Source organism: Saccopteryx leptura, chromosome 3, assembly GCF_036850995.1.
Source record: "Saccopteryx leptura isolate mSacLep1 chromosome 3, mSacLep1_pri_phased_curated, whole genome shotgun sequence".
NCBI classification, from domain to species: Eukaryota; Metazoa; Chordata; class Mammalia; order Chiroptera; family Emballonuridae; genus Saccopteryx; species Saccopteryx leptura.
In genome coordinates, this window is record NC_089505.1 from 274,843,212 (window position 1) to 274,862,100 (window position 18,889).

At 43.5% G+C, this 18,889-nt stretch overlaps 1 protein-coding gene across 10 annotated transcripts in view; it reads right to left on the reverse strand.

Moving 5' to 3' along the window:
• Window positions 1-18,889, reverse strand: part of MTA3 (metastasis associated 1 family member 3) — a 244,599-nt gene that overhangs the window by 186,170 nt on the left and 39,540 nt on the right. For 5 of the 10 annotated variants that reach the window (XM_066378409.1, XM_066378406.1, XM_066378405.1 and 2 more), the window contains exons 1-2: window positions 3,489-3,638; window positions 1,799-1,866 (exon numbers count right to left, since the gene is read on the reverse strand). In XM_066378409.1, coding sequence (XP_066234506.1) covers window positions 1,799-1,866; window positions 3,489-3,516 — 96 coding nt within the window. In that variant the 5' untranslated portion in view covers window positions 3,517-3,638. Of the gene's footprint in view, window positions 1-1,798; window positions 1,867-2,258; window positions 2,323-3,488; window positions 3,639-18,889 lie in introns of those variants that run through there. The other 5 variants (XM_066378401.1, XM_066378400.1, XM_066378402.1 and 2 more) reach the window with 2 other exon arrangements.

Genomic DNA, 18,889 nt, shown 5'->3' on the forward strand with positions numbered 1-18,889 from the left:
ATGATCCATATTCAAGCTCGAGTTGTAACCCAGTCATTTAACATTGTGTGCCTAACAACTATAATTCATTATGCATCTATCTTAAAGGTTTAAGGTTATGGTGAGGCTTAACAGGCATAACAAATGTGAATCCCCAGATTATATGCTTCTAGAACATCATGCTCTGATGTTTATAAATTTAGCACAGCTGCAATTTCCTTCGCGTGGGATTATATGGCTGATGCCTGTCTCTACTTTTTTATTTTTGTTCACCCCTGAGTTCCTAAAAGTGCGTATCTAAAAGTGCCTGGCAAGTAGCAGGTTCTCAGAAATAGCTGTAAAACAAATGAATCAAAATACTTCGCAAACTATAGAACTATATACAAGTATTAACAGCAGACATTTGAGAAACCCATTAATTCAACAAATATTTACTGACTGTCATAACTATGGGCCAGCCATTATTCTAAGACACTTGGGATGCATTAGTGAAAGTATCATTACATACACTGGGCTTACATTCTAGTTTGGGAAAACAGGTAATAAAAATAAACACAATAATTAAGTATATTCAAAGGTGATAAAAGATGTGAAAAAAAGAGCAAGGCACAGGAGAATGGTAACAACTAAATGATTCTCAGGTGGGTAAATGTGAGCAACAGGGCTGTCTACCGTTGTTGAGGTACAAAGCAGCAGGAGTGGAATTCCAACAGGGACAGTTCCCACCCACAGACTGATCCAATCCTGAAGCCACTGTCTTCATTGAGTTGTGGTCACAAATACTATACATATTTTTAAAATACATGGCCCCTTACTGTAATCCCAGAAGCAAATCAAGATCTCAAGGTTTGTCAGCAAGGAATGTCCTTGACCAGGCCTGGCTTCTTGGGATTCAGAACTGGACCTGAATCCAGATGTTATTTTGGGGAAAAGCTATCAATTAGACAGCCCCAAACATTCTAACACTATGAATTCTCATAAGCTACACAAATAACCCTCAAAGTGGTTTGGAAGAAACCGAAGCATCATTACAAATCTATGGTTTTCTGGTGGCACAGTGGGTAACGCATCAACCTGGAACTCTGAGGTTACTGGTTCAAAACCCTAGGCTTGCCGGGTCAAGGCACATATGGGAGTTGATGCTTCCTGCTCCTCCCCCCTGTTCTCTCTCCCCACCCCTTTAAAAATAAATAATAATAAAACCTATAAAAACAAAATACAAAAAAAAAAAAAGAACAAATCTACGGTTTGTGTCATTTTTCATGCGCCTCCATTGTAAAAGCTCATCTACTACAAATAGTCATAATGCTTCCAATGTCCTGGAGACCTGTGATCACAGACAAACCTTAACATAAAGGTTCTATTTACTCAAGCCTAAGGTACAAAACAATTTTATATTACACTTAAAACTATAGACTTATTAGCCTAGTCCAGTATTTTACAATATCCTTTCAACATTGTATTTCCTAGCTTCTTCCTTCTAAAGCTGGAAAAGAAAAAAGTTAACTCATTAAAAAGAGAGGAATACAAATTAGACTCTAAATACAAAGGGACTGAGTTACAGGAATGACCTGCTCTGAGAAGCTCTAACTAATTTGAAGAAATCTGCAGATGTTAAATATTCAATAACACTTAATATCAGAGGTAATTAAAAAAAGGAAAAGACTATTCAGAATCCTGCATAATTCTCTAATCTGAAATCTACTTTCAGAGAGTCTGGGATTGAAAGTAAAATCACCTCTTATGCCCTCTACCCAATTATCTTCAATGGAAAACAATTATTTTTTAATATTAGCATCAAGAACACTCAAGTGAGTACCTTGTTGAGTTCTTCTATCCTCCTGATTAGGTACGGGTTGCTGGAGGAATTCTCAAAGTAGACATAATCTATAATTAAAGAAAGAGTTTAATCTTTTCAACAGAAAGTTCATATTTGTCGACCTATGACTTTTTTTTTTATTAGGCAATTCACATTAAAAATGAAGCATGTAATTCATTCCCGTGTAAAAGCAAACTTGGTAATACGACCTTAATACAGTCTCTCATGTGCCTACTATTGGCAGACCCTTATTTTCCTGGCATTTTCATTTCAATTACTTTTATCAAATTCTCCTAGACTCCAGTCCCACACATGTCATTTCTTTAATAACAAACAAAGACACCTCTTGTCATCACTGAGTAGTCAGGGCTGATTAAACATGTGTACTGTAAGTGTTTCCACATCTTTTCCCTCCAATCCAATTTGCTCTGGAGTATGCTTCTCACATAAAACTACTGACCTAAGACAAATTCAGAGCATCTTGAAAGGCTTGGCAGCTCAAAGTACATTTCAATCATCAACTTAAAAAAAAAAAAAATCAGGTGAGCAGGAGCAGGTAAGGGGAAGTACATCGACAAACTTTTCCACAGCTCTATCTCCGAAGAGTGGGGTGGGGGTGGGGTCACTTTCTGAGAGATACAGCTCTCTGTGGTAGTATCCCAGTCTTTTTTTAGTATCTTTTACCATATGTAATCCAGATACATTCATGGTCTTATTATTTTAAAAATCGCAGCAGGCTTTCAACAAAAAGGATAAAAATTTTCAACTGTGGCTTTCCCTCTCATTTAATAGTCTCACTGGAAACTTCCCACTGTGTGTTTATTTGAGAGGCTGGGCTGCATTGTTATTGTCTATCTTAGTAGCTCTTTCCTGTCTCTCTACTGCAAAGTGGCCTCATTTAGACAAGCCATTCCCAGCACTATCCATCAGGAGCTCAGCTAATGAGCAGAGAAGCAAAAGCAAATCTCACATACAAACACGCCACTTATCTGAATTATTATTTTACCAGGAAAGAGGGAGGAGGGCGTCGTGAGTAGGGAGAAAGTTTGTTTGACCTTATTTCTCTCTTCTGCCGAAGGCTGGGAAGGAGGCAGACAGGAGAGCAAACGTCCAGGCAGAGCTCAACTCCCCACCTCCCGCTGCGGTGCCCCGACCCCACTAAGCCTCATTCTTAGGGGGCAGGACACGAAACGGAAGGGGGTGTGAGGAAGGAGAGGTGCTGGGCCCTGTCCCCGCAAACAGGCCTGTCCAGCTGGGCCCCCATCGCCCACACCCCCACCTCACTCTCATTGAAGGGAAGCAGGAGATGGGGTGGGTGTCCCCCATCCTCTCAACCCCCACTGCCTAGGAGGCTCACGTGGGAAGACCACCCTATTTGGACTCGACAGCCCCTACCCCCAAGAGAGTTTCATGGAGGGGGCGTCTAGTAATTCACCTCCCCAAGTGCAGGCCCGCCCGGAAACACTGGGCGGGAGTGGGGGTGGGCCTAGGCCCCTAGCGGACCTGGGTGGGGGAGGGGGAGGGGAAGGTGGCGGGGCAGGGCGTCCCAGCCCCCTCCGCGGCCCGGCGCCCCCCGCCCCCGCGCCCTCAGCCCGGGCGCCGGGGCTGCAAGCGGTTAGGGTGAACTCGCCCCGACCCCCCACTCTGGAGCCCTCTCCCAGACGGGCCGGGTCGGGCCGAGCCTTCCTACCTCCGACCCGGTACATGTTGGCCGCCATGTCCGCCCGCCCGCCCGCGGAGCCCGAGCCGAGCCCCGCCCGCCGCCGCCGCCGCCGCCTCAGCCTCGGCCGCCGCTGCCGCCTCCGCTGCCGCCTCGCCACGGGGGGGGGGAGGGGAAGGAGCGAACGACGGGAGGGGGAAGTGAAGGGGAGGGGACGCCGAGGGGTAGGGGCAGGTGCCCGCCCCCAGCCCTGGGCTAGCGAGACCGAGTGGGCCGGGCCGGGGGAGGTCGGAGCGCCGCCGGGCCAGCAGGGGGCTGGGGAGGGGGCCGGTTTGGTGCCTCGCTGGAAGTGGAGGCTCCTAGGGCAAGGGTCCTGACCCAGAGGGAGGTCTGCACTCGCAAATGTGGATTAGAGGCCGTTAGAGAATTAGGGTGGAGGCAAGGGGTCAGCCTCCCCTGAGCTGGGTGGTAGGAATCGCCCCACCCACGGCACTCTGTCACCTGCCCACCCCGAGACAGGTCTGTCCCCTGGGAACCCCAGTTAATGTGACCTCGAGCACGTAGGTTCCTGTCTCAGTGCAAACACTTGGGTGCAAGTAAGTGCACGCAGCAGGGCGCCTTCCCTGTGGCGATGTAAATGCAGCGTGTTGGAGCCTATAGGCCCTGGGGCCAGGAGCCCCCCTACACGTGCTTCCAGCTTCTCCAGCCAAAGACCCAGCTGAGGACCAAGCTAAAAAAACTGGCTCTCTTCCAAGTCCACCCTAACTGAATTGGCAGATCTATCCGTGTTCTCCCTAACACTAGCCTGAACAGAACCCACTTCTCCACACCGCAAGGCAGTCCCCTACACACAGCGCCGGCTTTCTGGGAGAAGAGGGTGGGGGGAGGGTGTTCTTTGTTTATAAGGGAACTGGGCTCTACAGTTCACCACCCCCAAAGGAGAGTATGCTGTCAATCAGCTTACTGTTGATTGTTGGACTGTTAACTTGGTTGTGTGCCTAAAGCTATTACATAGTTATTATTTTCCCATGTTAATTCTCTAGACAATCCCTGTTTGCTCATCTTCGTATCCTTACAGAAATAAAAAACCAAATAGACTTGAATCTTAGCTGGCTATCCCTCAAATGAACACAAACAACTCTTTAGAGAAGCCAATCCATTCCAAACTACTCTGAGACATTGTTGTGTAATAAACGTGAAGATGATCCCTTACTGTTATGGGTTGTTTGGAGTTTCTGGTGATTTACAACGATGTGTTGTTGACCCTGGGTTTGGGGTCTGTGCAGAGATGGGAGGTGTCCCCAGAAAAGAAGATTGATTGTGTGTTTGCCTGCTGATGGCATCTGTGCTGGTACATTATTACAAATTATTGAGGTGAAAAACAATTTTCTAGATAACTGTGTCAAAGTAAAAAATAATAAATAAATAAAGCATCTTTGCCTGAATTACCTTGATTGTGTGACCCAAGATTTTTCATCTATTAAAATGGGAATTCCACTGCACAGGTGGGGTGAGGATTTTAAAACGCTTTGTAGTGCACTATGCAAATAACAGGTGTCTGTTGCTTTTTTTTTCTTTTAACTTCAAAATGTTTCAGATTCCTAAGGGTTTTAAAACCATATGCCAAATTGTGAGCTTGCATCAGCTCTTTTGACCCAGAGAAACAAGCCAAGTGCTGTGTTATGCACACTGCAGAGCTGTTATCATAATCCTTTTATTGGAGATCCCACCAAAAACATATTGTGACTTACTGACATCACTGCATGTCTGAGCTGACAAATGAGTAGGCTGAATAATTCACCTGGAGTCATCCAGTAAACTGGCAGCAGGCAAGGACTTTGTTTATGAAACTTCTATACCTCCTAATACCAAAGAGGTATGCACATAAGGAAGTTCAGCAAATGTTTTCAGGCTGAAAGAATTCCTCCAACCTGAAAAAAGAATGGTAGAAAAGCCTGCATCTTCAAAGACAGCAAAGGCACCTCTGCCTCCTTATGCTGCATGGTTCTAATCACAAACTTGTCATCAACCAGCTAAAACAGAGATAGTCAACCTTTTTATACCTACCGCCCACTTTTGTATCTCTGTTACTAGTAAAATTTTCTAACCGCCCACCGGTTCCACAGTAATGGTGATTTATAAAGTAGGGAAGTAACTTTACTTTATAAAATTTATAAAGCAGAGTTACAGCAAGTTAAAGCATATAATAATAATTACTTACCAAGTACTTCATGTCGGATTTTTGCTAATTTTGGCAGAATAAATCTTTTTAAAACAACTTACTACAGTTAAATCTATTTTTTTATTTATACTTTGCTTGCTTCACTACTGCCAACCATGAAAGCTGGAACACCCACTAGTGAGCGGTAGGGACCAGGTTGACTACCATGGAGCTAAAACTTCACTCTTAGTTTAGCTGTTTAACTTTAAAATCTTGAACAAGTTACTTAACCCCTCTAAGTCTAGTGTCCTACAAAATACAACTAGTGCCTGATACCTACAAGCAAAGGCTTATGCTAAGAATTAAATATATAAAGTTGACATGACCAATCGTGGCACAGTGGATAAAGCGTCAACCTGAAGTGCTGAGGTCACCTGTTCGAAACAGTGGGCTTGCCTAGTCAAGGCACATATGAAAAGCAACTATTACAAGTTGATGCTTCCCAGTCCTCCCCCCCACATACACACACCTTTCTCTCTCCTCTCTCTAAAATCAATAAAGTCTTCTTTAAAATAAACATATAAAGTGTTCAGCACATGTTAAGAGCTTCATAATTATTTGTTCTCTTCTCTCTATTCCATATATCCTCATTACAAAAAAGTGTCTCTCAGACTATGCCAGGAATCTCAGGGCAAATCCAGCTTTCCCCTGGGTAAAATTTCCTAACATGGCTGTTGCGATTAAAGAACCAGATAAGGGATTGCCTAATAGCCCAGGACATTCTCTGTGTCAATCTCCAGCATCCTACCAGTTAGCTGAAGAGAGGTGGACACTGCAAGAAAGCCATAGATAAGTCGGCCAGTTGACAAGTTGGCTTTTGTTTCAACTTTACAGTGAAGTCTTTATAAGTAAAAAAAAGAAAGAAGGGACGGGCTGAATCAGTGGTGGCACGGTGGATAGAGCATTGGCCCAGAGTACTGAGGTCACCAGTTCAAGACCTGAGGTCACCAGCTTGATCCTAGGGTTGCTGGCTTTATTCCAAGGTCTCTGGTTCAATCCCCAGTCACGACACATAAAAGTAGCAATGAATGGATGCACAACTATATGGAACAACAAGTTGATGCTTCTCTCCCTCTCTTCACTCTCCCTCCTTCTCTGTCTTTTACTCTCCCTTCCTCTATAGAAATAGGAAAATAAATAAATAAGATAGGGCTGGCCACCAAATCTGGGAGCTTTTTGATAGTGAACTCACTGAAGGAGCCTGGGGTCTAGAATGTAATTACAGTAATCTGAAGCCCAATGCCAGGCTTTCCATAGGGACTATATCTTGCTTTTGTGGTCTATGATTTCTTTTTTTTTTCTTTCATTAACTTATTTTCTTATTTAGTAAAATTATTTTTGAAAAAAACCAGCCTGTTGCAGCTATTTTAAGGAGGTTCAGGTTTGTAAAGGAGGATGATTTTTGTCCCATGAGAAAGGTAGGAATGTGACAGGAAGAATCGAAGCAAGGGAGCCCCTAAGAGAAAAGAAACCAGAGCCTGGAGATGCTGCCCCAGTTATGGAACTTACCTTCCATTGATCCCTGTGCTAAAAACAAGAAACCCAGGACCAATCCCAGAATGTACTGCTTTCTGGAAATGTGTGTTTTAGGGTTCCATGGTTCCCTCATGCTCTAGTAGGGGAGCTAGCTCAGCTACTTGGTTGCATTGACAAGGAGATTTCCTCTCTAGTGACAACATTGTCTCCAGGTAGTGGAAATGGTACTGGAAGTCACAATGGGGCATAGATGAGCTCCTAGTTAACCTAACTGACTTTAGCACTTCCCTTTTTAGCCTATGGATTTAAGTGAAAGATGGCCAGGCAGTTTCAAGTGTGGGGCAGAAAAAGGAATCCTAAGGGGCAATGGAATGCATTGAAGGGATGTATCAGGGAGTATTTAGAGAAATGACTTGGGCTACAGCAAAGAGAGTGAGTAGGGATGAGGCAGAATAATAAGAAGCTAGGAAAATTCCTTGCATGTGGAATGGGAAACCAAGACATAATTAATTCAAACTGGCCTCATCCAGCACCTTGACTCACCTGCCTTCCTTGCAGGACTACTCCCTTAATCATTAAACCCTCAGGACATTGAGGTTCTTCTGATCAGCATCAGATAATCTTGGGAATAAAGCCTTGGGTCTGCTGACCACAGAGACAGAGTTTTGGTCAAACCAGAGATAACATCTAGGCCTCAGCAGTGTTTGAGTTCCAGGTCCAGAAAAGCAGCAAAACCAGACAGAGTGACGCCATGGCTGTCATAAGGACTAGATGCAATGACCAATAATACCACACCCTACTGCTGACTAATCAGTAAAGACCATGGCCCTGACCCTATACATTCATTTTGATTAATTAGCATATTAAAGAACACACCTGGAAAGCTGATGAATATTCTATTGAGATACTTCTCTGAGACCTCCCCTAAAATCCCTGCTTTTAGAAAACAGATAAAAACTCTTAAGACAAAGGACCCAGTGTGTTCACCCTCTCTCTCTAGAGCATGCTGTGCCTTCTTTCTTCAGGCATGTATTTTTGCTTTCTTTCTCCTAAGCTCTAAGGGTTCCCACAAGACTTGCAACCAGGCAGGGCAGCTCGTCCCGGCCTAACTCCCTGAACCTGTCCCTAAGGGCCCTGTTTTGCCTCTGTAACATTTTTCCTGAGTCCATGCAGCCCAGCTGGTCACTTCTGCTTCTGTGAGTTTCTTTCTAAAAGGCCAAGGCAGCTCTCTAAGCAGCCTGCTTGAATCTTCTATTTGAGTGTACTTTTGCTTTGTATGCTAAATAACCTTCTACGTATACTTGGGCTCTTGTATACGAAGGGTCCTTGGCTCTGAATTCCTTCTTTGCTGAACTCAAGAACCAAGAGCCAACATCACTGGTATAAGAGACAGCAATAAGTCCAGGCCAGATCAGTTGGGAGGCTGGGGAGAAGGAATGATGGCTTCACCTAGGCTAGTCAGTGGGATGTGAAAGAAGTAAATGGGTTTGAAAAAAATTTAAAAGGTAGGAACTATAGGATCTGGTAACATTGGGGAGGCATGGAGTAGTACCAAGTTATAAGCAACTGGGTGGAGAGAGGTGAAATTAAGTGAGCAGAGAATACAGGAAGGGAGACAAGTAAACATCCAGGTAGATGTTTCCTCTTTAGGAAAAAAGATGGATGAACAGGCCTGAAGCTTAGGAGAGAGATCTGGGCTAGAAATAGCCTCTTCTGTGTTACCATCAGCACAGAACCCAGCCTGTCTTGTCTAAGGAGTAAGCCAAACCCTGGCCCCAGGGGAAGAAGCAGGTTCTCTGAGTCCTTCCGCTTGGGTAAAAACAGGTTTAGCAGGTCTGGGTTCAGAAGATCAGAGTCCAGGTCCAAATGTAAAACATGCAGGGAATGGGCAGAGTCACACAAGTCACTGACCAAGACAGATGGTGCAGACAAGGGGAATGCCCTGGGCTGACCATCCTGGGCCAGCAGATTTCTCAGTTGAGATAAAGAGCTCTGCTCCCAGCTCTAAGAAAGCAGCCTGGGTGGGATGGAAGAGGGAAGATGAACAAAATAGGAGGAGAAGGGAAGGGACACAGCCTGAAAAAACAAACCTATTTCCTACCTCTCCCTTTTGCCTCTAAGATGGAGTAGTGAGTTGAGTGGTAGTCCCCCAAAAGATATGCCCACCTGGAACCTGTGAATGTGACCTTATTTAGAAAAAGGGTATGTGCAGAGGAAATGAAGTATGTGGATATAAGATCATCCTGGATTAGGATGAGCCCTATATCCAGTGACAAGTGTCCTTATAAGAGACACAAGAAAAGACAGAGTGAAGAGGAGAAGGCCATGTCAAGGTGGAGGCAGAGATTGAAGTTATGACGCTATACTCCAAGGAAAGCCAAAGATCATAGCAGCCACCAGATACGAGGGAGAGACATATATAGAACGAAGTCTTCCTCAGAGCCCCTCAGAAGGAACCACCCTGATTTCTGACACCTTAATTTCTGATTTTTGGCCTTCAAAATTGTGAGAGTATAAATTTCTGTTGTTTGAAGTCACCCAATTTGTGGTCATTTGTTTCCCAGAGCTGCCCTAACAAATGACCACAAATTGTCTCTCCTACTAGCTAATATGTTTCACTTAGTGCTAACAGAAAAGAACACAAAATTATGCCCCTCAGCTAAGGGATACTATGTCCCTCAGCTAAGGGCCAGAGGCAGTATCCTGAATGATATCACACATTCTTATGAGCAGCAGATTACCAATATGGTGTTGTACCAATTAACCTCTTAATTGGGTTCCTTTGTCAGAAAACACTCTGGTTCCTCAGATCCCAATCCAAGAGTCTATGGTGGGGAGGGAAACTCCCAAGAATACAAGGCTTGTCTTCAAAAATGCACTTTCATTCAATAAATATGTGTTGAGCACTGTTGAAGGCATTGAGGATACAACCAATAAACAAGGCAGACAAAGTACCTATCCCTGTGGAGCTTGTATTCTAGTGGGGAAGGCAGACTATGAGCAAATAGATAAATCGATAGCTATGGTAAGATAGAATGATAAATGTTCTAGAGAAAGTAAATCAATAGAAGGGAACAAAAAGTGATGATGGTGGTCAGTAAGGTGACCAAATTTTTTACAATGAAAAGAACAAAAATAAATTGAAGAAAACAATATTGTAAATAAAAGAAACATTTTATTCATTGCAACAATAGTACACTATAATATGATAAATGCATAATAAAAACATTTGTAATATTTTATATTGTAATTAAGCTTACATGCCTATTAATTTTTAATAATAATTATAATAAAAAAGTGCTCATTTACATATAAATACATCACATTAAAAAACAATAACAACAACAAAAAAATACATCACATCACACGTAATAATCGACTCTGCATCAATCCAGTACGGACATTTACAGATTAGTCTTCCAATATCAAAAGGAGGACATGTAGGAGGACACTTTTCGAGGGAGGACGGAACTTACAAAAGAAGCACTATCTTCCCTAAAGGAGGACAATTGGTCACCTTATGGTCAGCAAAGGCTTTTTGGTCACTAAGAACTAAAAAGAGACCTAAATGATGGGATGGAGTGAGGCACTGGAACATCTGGGAAGCAACATCCCAAGAAAAGGGACAAACTAGTGCAAATTCCACAAACCAAGACTCAGCTTGACCTGATCATGACCTGGGAAGGCCAATGTGGGTAAGAAATGAGGTCAGGGCCCTTGCCAGATCGCTTGGTTGGTTGGAGCACCATTTGGAAACTCAGAGGTGGCTGGTTTGATTCCTGGTCAGGGCACATACAGGATGTTCCTGTTTCTCCCCCCCCCCCCCCCCCCGCCTCTCTCCTCACTTACTGAAATCAATACATAAAAATTAAAATAAAAAAAAAGAAAGAAATGAGGTCAGAGAGGTGAGTAAAGAGTTCGGATTTTATTCTACATATAATGGGTAGACTTTGGAAGGGTTTATACATGGGAGTGATAGGGACCTATGTTTTTAAAAGATCACTTGGAACATGAAGAACACAATGTAGACGAGGCCCATCTTGACTTTCAATTCAAAAAGAAGCATGATTGTGCTTTCCCTGGCTGGATAATTCAGTTGTTAAGAGTGTTGGCCCATGCATAAAAGTTGCCAGTTTGATCCCCAGTCACAGCACATACAGGAACAGATCACTGTTCCTGACTCTTCCTCTCTCTCTCTCTCTCTCTCTGTCCCATTCCTCTCTCTCTAAAATCAATTTAGAGAAATGAATTTTTAAAAAGCATGATGAGTTCTCTGGTGGCATCAAATCTCCTTAGAACACTAGGAATTCAAAATTCATCAATCCAAAGTTTATTGTGATGAAAAACTCACTCTGTGTTTCATTTGATGTAATAGTGAAAAAGACCACTTCCAAATCCATCTGTATTTCTGAGACTTGCTTATAATGGCTACAAGAAAAATGGCAACATACTGAGTGGGGCAAAAATAGGATTACAGTTGTGAATACACAAAACACAGAGTTTATTCTTGTATTATTTTGAAGAATTTTTTATTTCTTCATTTTAGAGAGAGAAAGGAAGAGAGAGGGAGAGAGACATATCAATTTGGTATTCCACCTATCCATGCATTCATTGGTTGATTCTCATATGTGCCCTGACTAGGGATTTAACCCACAATCTTGGCATATTGGAACAATACTCCAATCAAGTGAGCTACCCAGACAAGGCTATTCTTATATTATTATTTATTAATTATTATATAATTTTCCATACAAACAACTGTAAACCTACTTTTGCCCTATCCTGTAAACTGGTCACTTTTTAATTTATTTTTCTAACATTATTTTATTTATTTACTTTAGAGAGGAGGAGAGAGTAAGAGAGAGAGAGAAAGGGGGGAGGAGCAGGAAGCATCGACTCCCAAATGTGCCTTGACCAGACAAGTGTAGGGTTTCGAACCAGCGACCTCAGCGTTCCAGGTGGACACTTTATCTACTGTGCCACCACAGGTCAGGCCTGGTCACCTTTTTAAATCCTATACCAAATCATATAGGACAACACCTAATTATGTAGGCCATTCCCCCTTCATCCCCAGTACTATAATGGCTTTGCATGGGCCATTCACCTTTCTTTCAGGTAAACTACATCTTGCCAGTAGGGCACATATAAGACCAGTGAAGACCATGGGTATGAGCAACTGACTGTATTTAAAAAAAAATTTTTTTAATTTTTATTTATTGATTTTTTTGTGAGAGAAAGGAAAGGGAGAAAGAGAGAGAGAAACATCAATTTATTGTTTTTGCTTATTTATGCATTCATTAATTGATTCTTGTATGTGCCTTCACCAAGATATAACCCACAACTGCAACCTGGGCATATTGGGACGACACTCTAACAAACTGAACTACCTGGCATGGGCTGCATTTTTTCCTTAAAAAAAAAAAGCTTCTTGGCTGTAAGTGATGCTATGTGCAGTATCATGGCCTATAATAAAGGCTTTTGAAAGTTAAAAAAAATCAACAGCAAAGATCACTGGCTGCTGTGCAGAGGATGGAAAAGGGGAGACTAGTTAGGAGGCTGACATAGTTCGAGAAAGAGAGGGGTAACAAAGGTTTGAAATAGAATGGTAGCTGTCATGGTCAATGGAGATACATTGTGAAGACAAAATCAATAGCTCTTGCTGAAGGACTGGATGTATCTGATGAGAGGGTAAATTCAGATGCTTCTAAATGTCTGTTTGGAGAGTGACAGCTGTCAGAGGGGAGGGGGATGCGGGGCTGAGTGAAAGAAGGTGAAGGGATTGAGCAAGAAAAACCATATACACACACACACACACACACACACACATATAAATATACATATATAATATATAAACTCATATAAACTGACAATAGTGTGGTGATAGCCAGGGAAAGGAGGTGGGGGGTAGGTGGAAGTAGACAGAAGGAAGGAAATGGGACAGAAAGAGACGGCTTGGTGCACGATGCAGTGTACAGATGGTGTTTCATTGAGTTTCATGCTTGAAACCTGTACCCCAATAAATTCAATTAAAAAAACCACATAGACATAGATAAGAGTATAGTGATTACCAGAAAAAAAAGGAGAGTAGGGGGAGGTAGAGGCAGGTATGGGGGAATAAGTGGTAACGGAAGGAGACTTGACTTGGGGTGGTGAACACACAATACAATATACAGATGATGTATTATGGAATTGTACACCTGAAACCTATGTAATTTCATTAACCAATGTCACCCCAATAAATTCAATTAAAAAGTTTAAATAAATAAATAAATAAATAAATAAATATTTGGAGGTGCTAGATAGACAACTGGATCTGGACTCTGGAGCTCAGCACAGGGCCCAGGCTTAAAAAAATGCAGAATTTGAAGTCTTCACTGTGTAAGCCGTCCATGAAGCTGGGGACTTTTAGATCACCAGGGAGATGGTGTAGATGGAGAGGAGGGCTGAAGCCCAAGCCCTCAGAGAAGCTGGCATTGAGAACAGAGGTTGGTTCTGTACCCTGGCTGCACCAGGAGAACTATTACAATCCTGAGCCCCACCCTCAGAGGTCCTAATTTAATTAGTGTGGAATAGACTCTGATTCTCAGTTTTTTTCTTTTAATTTTTTTATTTCTTTTTATTAAGTGAAAGGCAGGGAGGCAGAGAGATAGACTCTTGCATGCACCCCAACCAGTATCCACCCATCAAGCCCCCTACAGGGGGATGCTCTGCCCATCTGGGGCCAGTGCTCTGTTGCTTGGCAACAAAGCTATTTTAGCAGCTGAGGGGAGGCCAGGAGCCATGCTTAATTCCCCGGGCCAACTTGCTCTATTCGAGCCATGGCTGCGGGAGGCGAAGAGAGCGAGAGAGGAGGAGGAAGGGGAGGGGTGGAGAAGCAGATGATTGCTTCTGTGTTCCATGACCAGAAATCAAACCCAGGACATCCACATGCCAGCCCATGCTCTACCATTGAGCCAACAGGCCAGGGCCTGATTTTCAGTTTTTAAAGAAAATCCTCAGGCAATTCCAATGTACAGCCAAGATTGGGAATTACTCAGATGGTGACCAGGAAGAGGAGAGCCACGAAGGGGGAATGAGGAAGCAAGGAGGGAGACAGGAGAAAAGCCAGAAGAATAAAGCTCCCCGAAGCCAAGCAAAATCAAGAAGGGTGCAATTGTCACATGCCAGAGTAACAAATTGACCACTGGATTCGGCAAGGTGCCAGTCATTGGAGACCAACTCTCCTGCCATCTTTCCTTAGGTGATTCCTAAGTGTCCAGGACCTAGACAGCTTAAAACGAACTGATTGGGTTCTGGCCCTAGATATTCCATTGTGTTAATGACTCCAAGGGCAGGCAGGGGGCTCATGACACTTCCTAGACAGAAGGCTGGAGACCAGAATTTGCTCCTTTCTCCAGTTCCTTTATACCTTTATCTGTAGGTTTGCAGCAGCTGCCCTGTCTAAAAGAGACTCAGAGGGAAGTTTATTTGTACTCTTGATTTAAAAAAGGACAGATAATGTTGGAGGGCTTCAAGATAAACTTTGAACTCCTGGATAAATAAATTGTTTATATCTCCTTTTATCTCTGCAAAGCTTTGGGGGAAAAAAGCATGAGTATTACAGAGATGCCTCAAGGAGCTTCTTTTACAAAGCCAGGCCAGGACCATATCATTAAATAACAACCAACACAATGTTTCCCATTTCATTGCACGGGTCAGAGCGCTGAGGAGCTGGCTCCAAAGAGAGGGCACCTGGAGGCAGTTTAACCTCTTTGAGGGTTTGGCAAAAGACGTGCAGGACCTGTCCAGCCAAATCCCTTCGTTGGTTCTTTTCTGTAAGAGGAGACCAACTGTCCACCCTCTGGCTTCTGGTGTAATGGGATGAAATTTGAACTGTGTTCTCGGAATAGAGGGCAGAGCCCAAGTTAGGAGCCAGAATTCTGGAGGCAGAAGGAGAAGAGAAGGTTCCAGCATTTCATGGAGTCTTCTTATTTATCTGCCCTTGAACTTGGCTGCCTCCTCCTATCTGCTGTCTTTGTCCTCTGTCCTCACAGAGTCTAGGTCAGACCTTCCCAGGAGGCCTTGAAGTCTCTTCACTAGGTCAGAGCAACATTGAAGCCAGAGTTTGAAGTACTTCATTCCACACCTCCCCACCTCCACGTCTACCCTCACACACACCCGAAGGCCCCTCAGATCTGGGCTGGAGTGGAGACTGCTTGCCTGCCACAGTGACTCCCTCCAGAAGTGGCTTTGAGACACAGCCTTCGAGGCTCAAGACTGATTTCCCTGTTCTAGTCCAGCTTGTCCCAGAGCAGCTGTGGCAGAGGGCAGGCCCCGAGACTTGAGGGATGGAGTGACTCCCAGCCAGTGGCATGTTGCTGGAATTGGATACATTATTTATGATGTTGGTGTCAGCATGGCTCCCAGGCACCAGGGAAAATGGAAAAGGCACTTGGGCCTGTGCTGATTAAACTAAATATTTAAACAGGAATTAAGAATTGAGGCAAAATCTGTTTTTCTTCAGTAACACAGAAAGCACCACAAATGACCTCAAGGCTGGGGACTCGGTAAACACCATGCAGATCATAAAGAAAGGCTGGGAGCCTTGGTGTATTGCTCTCCTTCACGGTCAGCTCCCAGCTTCGTCTCCCGAACAGATCTCAAGTGTTTGCAAGGGACTTGGGAGCCAGGATAGGAGAGTAGAGATGGGAAAACGGAGCAACTGTCTGACCCACGTGGGAATGAGATTAGGAGACACCTGAACAAAGTTAGGTTGGATTCACGCCTCTTGCTGCTTTTCTTTTTCCGGTGACCTCCATTTCCTTGTCTCACAAGATCTGTTCTATCGCATTTGCCTACATTATCACACTTCAATTTAGATTAGCTGGACAGAGGGTGGTGGGATGCTGGGCAACCATGAACCAACACTCTTGTCTTGCTCTTCTTACCCCCAACCCCAGGCAGGTCTCAGTCAGGAAGATGACCTCCACCCATTGCACAGAAACACAGAGGAGACCTACACCCTTGATGGTGAACCTTTTTATAAAAACCGCCCACTTTTGCAGTGCTGGTCAACCTGTTCCCTCCTGCCCTCTAGTGGGCGTTCCAGCTTTCATGGTGGGCGGAGCAACCAAAGGGCGCTGTGATTGGCCCACCATGAAAGCTAGACCGCCCACTAGTGGGCGGGAGGGAAAGGTTGACCAGCATTGCAAAAGTGGGCGGTTTTTACAAAAAGGTTCGCCATCAGGGCCCTACACAGACAGGACACAAGAGAGCCCCTCTCTCCATTTACTGTCTCCAGAAATCCCCAGATTTGAGAAAAGATGGGATCTCTAAAGGAAATTTCACCTCTATGATCCTATTAACCAATGTCACCCCAATAAATTTAATTTAAAAAAAATTCCTGCTGGAAAGAAACAGCTGTCATTTGGCCTGTTTTTTTCCTGCTGCATATTCCCCCTCCCCGTGGGGCGCCTCACTAGATTCTCGCAGCAGTCACCTTCCCCGCCCCCCAGGGAGGTGTTTTTCTCAGTCCCGGTGTGAACAAGCGCCCTTTCCCTCCTTTCCTCTAAAGACAGCTGAGACAGGCTGACATTTTCAAAATTAATTTTTACAAGACCTTAGGAAACAAAAGAAAATAACTGCAGAAAACAAAAATGGGTAAGTTCAATTCAGTTCAACATTTTTGAGATTTGTGTGCTTAGTACTCTGGGTTACCTTGATGGACAAAATAGCGTTCTGGTTCCCAAGGTGTTCACTGTCCAACTGAAAAGCAGGTTCATACCTGCAGGTTCATATGAGTTATAATCTAATAAGAGCCAAAATAGCCTTGAATTGGGAGCAATTAATATAGCCTGCTGTAGGGGTAGGTTGGTCAGAGGAGGGTTTGAGAAAAGGTAATATTTGATCTGGATCTTTAATTAAAATAAGAACTTTGGTACAGAGTCAGAAAGGACAGTCCAGACAAGGGGAAGAGAATATAGCAGGGGTCCCCAAACTATGGCCCGCGGGCCACATGCGGCCCCCTGAGGCCATTTATCTGGCCCCTGCCGCACTTCTGGGAGGGGCACCTCTTTCATTGGTGGTCAGTGAGAGGAGCGTAGTTCCCATTTAAATACTGGTCAGTTTGTTGATTTAAATTTACTTGTTCTTTATTTTAAATATTGTATTTGTTCCCGTTTTGTTTTGTTTTTTACTTTAAAATAAGATATGTGCAGTGTGCATAGGGATTTGTTCATAGTTTTTTTTATAGTCCGGCCCTCCAATGGTCTGAGGAACAGTGAACTGGCCCCCTGTGTAAAAAGTTTGGGGACCCCTGGATATAGGTAGTATATGCATGATATACGAGAACCAACAGTGAAGTTGGTTCAAGGCCAGATTGTAAAGGCCTTGAATGCCAACCTAAGGAGTTTGACCTATACCTACAGGACCTACAGGCAACAGGGAGCCAACATGACTATATTTGTATTTAAAAAGTATAGTAGTAAAAAAGAAAAAAAAAGTATAGTAGTAACCCTGGCCAGGTAGCTCAGTTGGATAAAGCATTGTCCCCAGATGCCAAAGTTGTGGGTTCAATCCCTGGTCAGAGCACATATAAGAATCAACTAATGGAGCCTAACCTGTGGTGGTGCAGTGGATCAAGCATCAACTTGCAACACTGAGGTCACCTGTTCTAAATCTCTGGCTTGCCTGGTCAAGGCACATATGGGAGTTGATGCTTCCTGTGCCTCCCCCTTTTCTCTCTGTCTCTCTCTCTCCTTCCTTTCTAAAGTGAATAAATTAAAACAACAACAACAAATCAACCAATACATGTATAAGTAAATGGAACAACAAATTGAAGTTTCTCTCTCTCTCCCTTCCTCTCTCTCTAAAATTAATCAATAAAAAATGTTTTTAAAGTGTAGCAGTGGCTAAAGTGTAATAAATCAGCACTTTGATTTACACAAGTTTCCTGTGAGTTAGGTTGGCATAAATATATAATGTTTTTAGACCAATAGAGCATGGGCTAAAATACTGCCACCCTGTAAAGCAGGTAGCCTCCCTAGAAGACAATTTCAACAGAGAAAAGTATCTGAGAAGACAAGGAATAAATTAGAGCTCATTCACGCTGGCTGGGAGAGCATATTGCCCTGATACACCAAGGTTGAGGGTTCCATCCCCGGTCAGGGCACATACAAGAATGAACCAATGAATGAATGAATAAGTGAAACAATAAATCAAGGTTTCTCTCTCTCTTTTCTCCTCTCTACAAATTACTCAATAAATAAAATTTATTTTTTAAAAATTAGCTAATTACTAAAGTTCTCTTTTTAAATTTTTTTAAATTGATTTTTTTTAGAGAAAGAGAGGAAGAGTGAGAGAAAGTGAGCGAGAGAGAGACAGACAGACAGACAGAAACCTCAATCTGTTCCTGTTTGTGCCCTGACTGGGGATCGAGACTAAAACCTTGTATACTGGGACTACACTCTAACCCAATGTTTAACCACTGATCTGTGGACTGGTGCCTGTCTGCCAGAAATTTCATGCCCCGTCTGCAAAAGAGTTAACAACCCTGATGTTGTATGAAGATTATAGACCCAATGATTATAGTGGTTGAAACCACTGTTCTAACCTATAGAGCTATCTGGCCAGGGCTAAAGTTTAATTCTCTTTAATCCTGATAAAAAATAGTCAGTTATAGACTGACTGTGCCCCACCCCCACCCCCGCCTCAGAGTTTGTATGTTGAAACCCTAATGCAGGGGTCGGGAACCTTT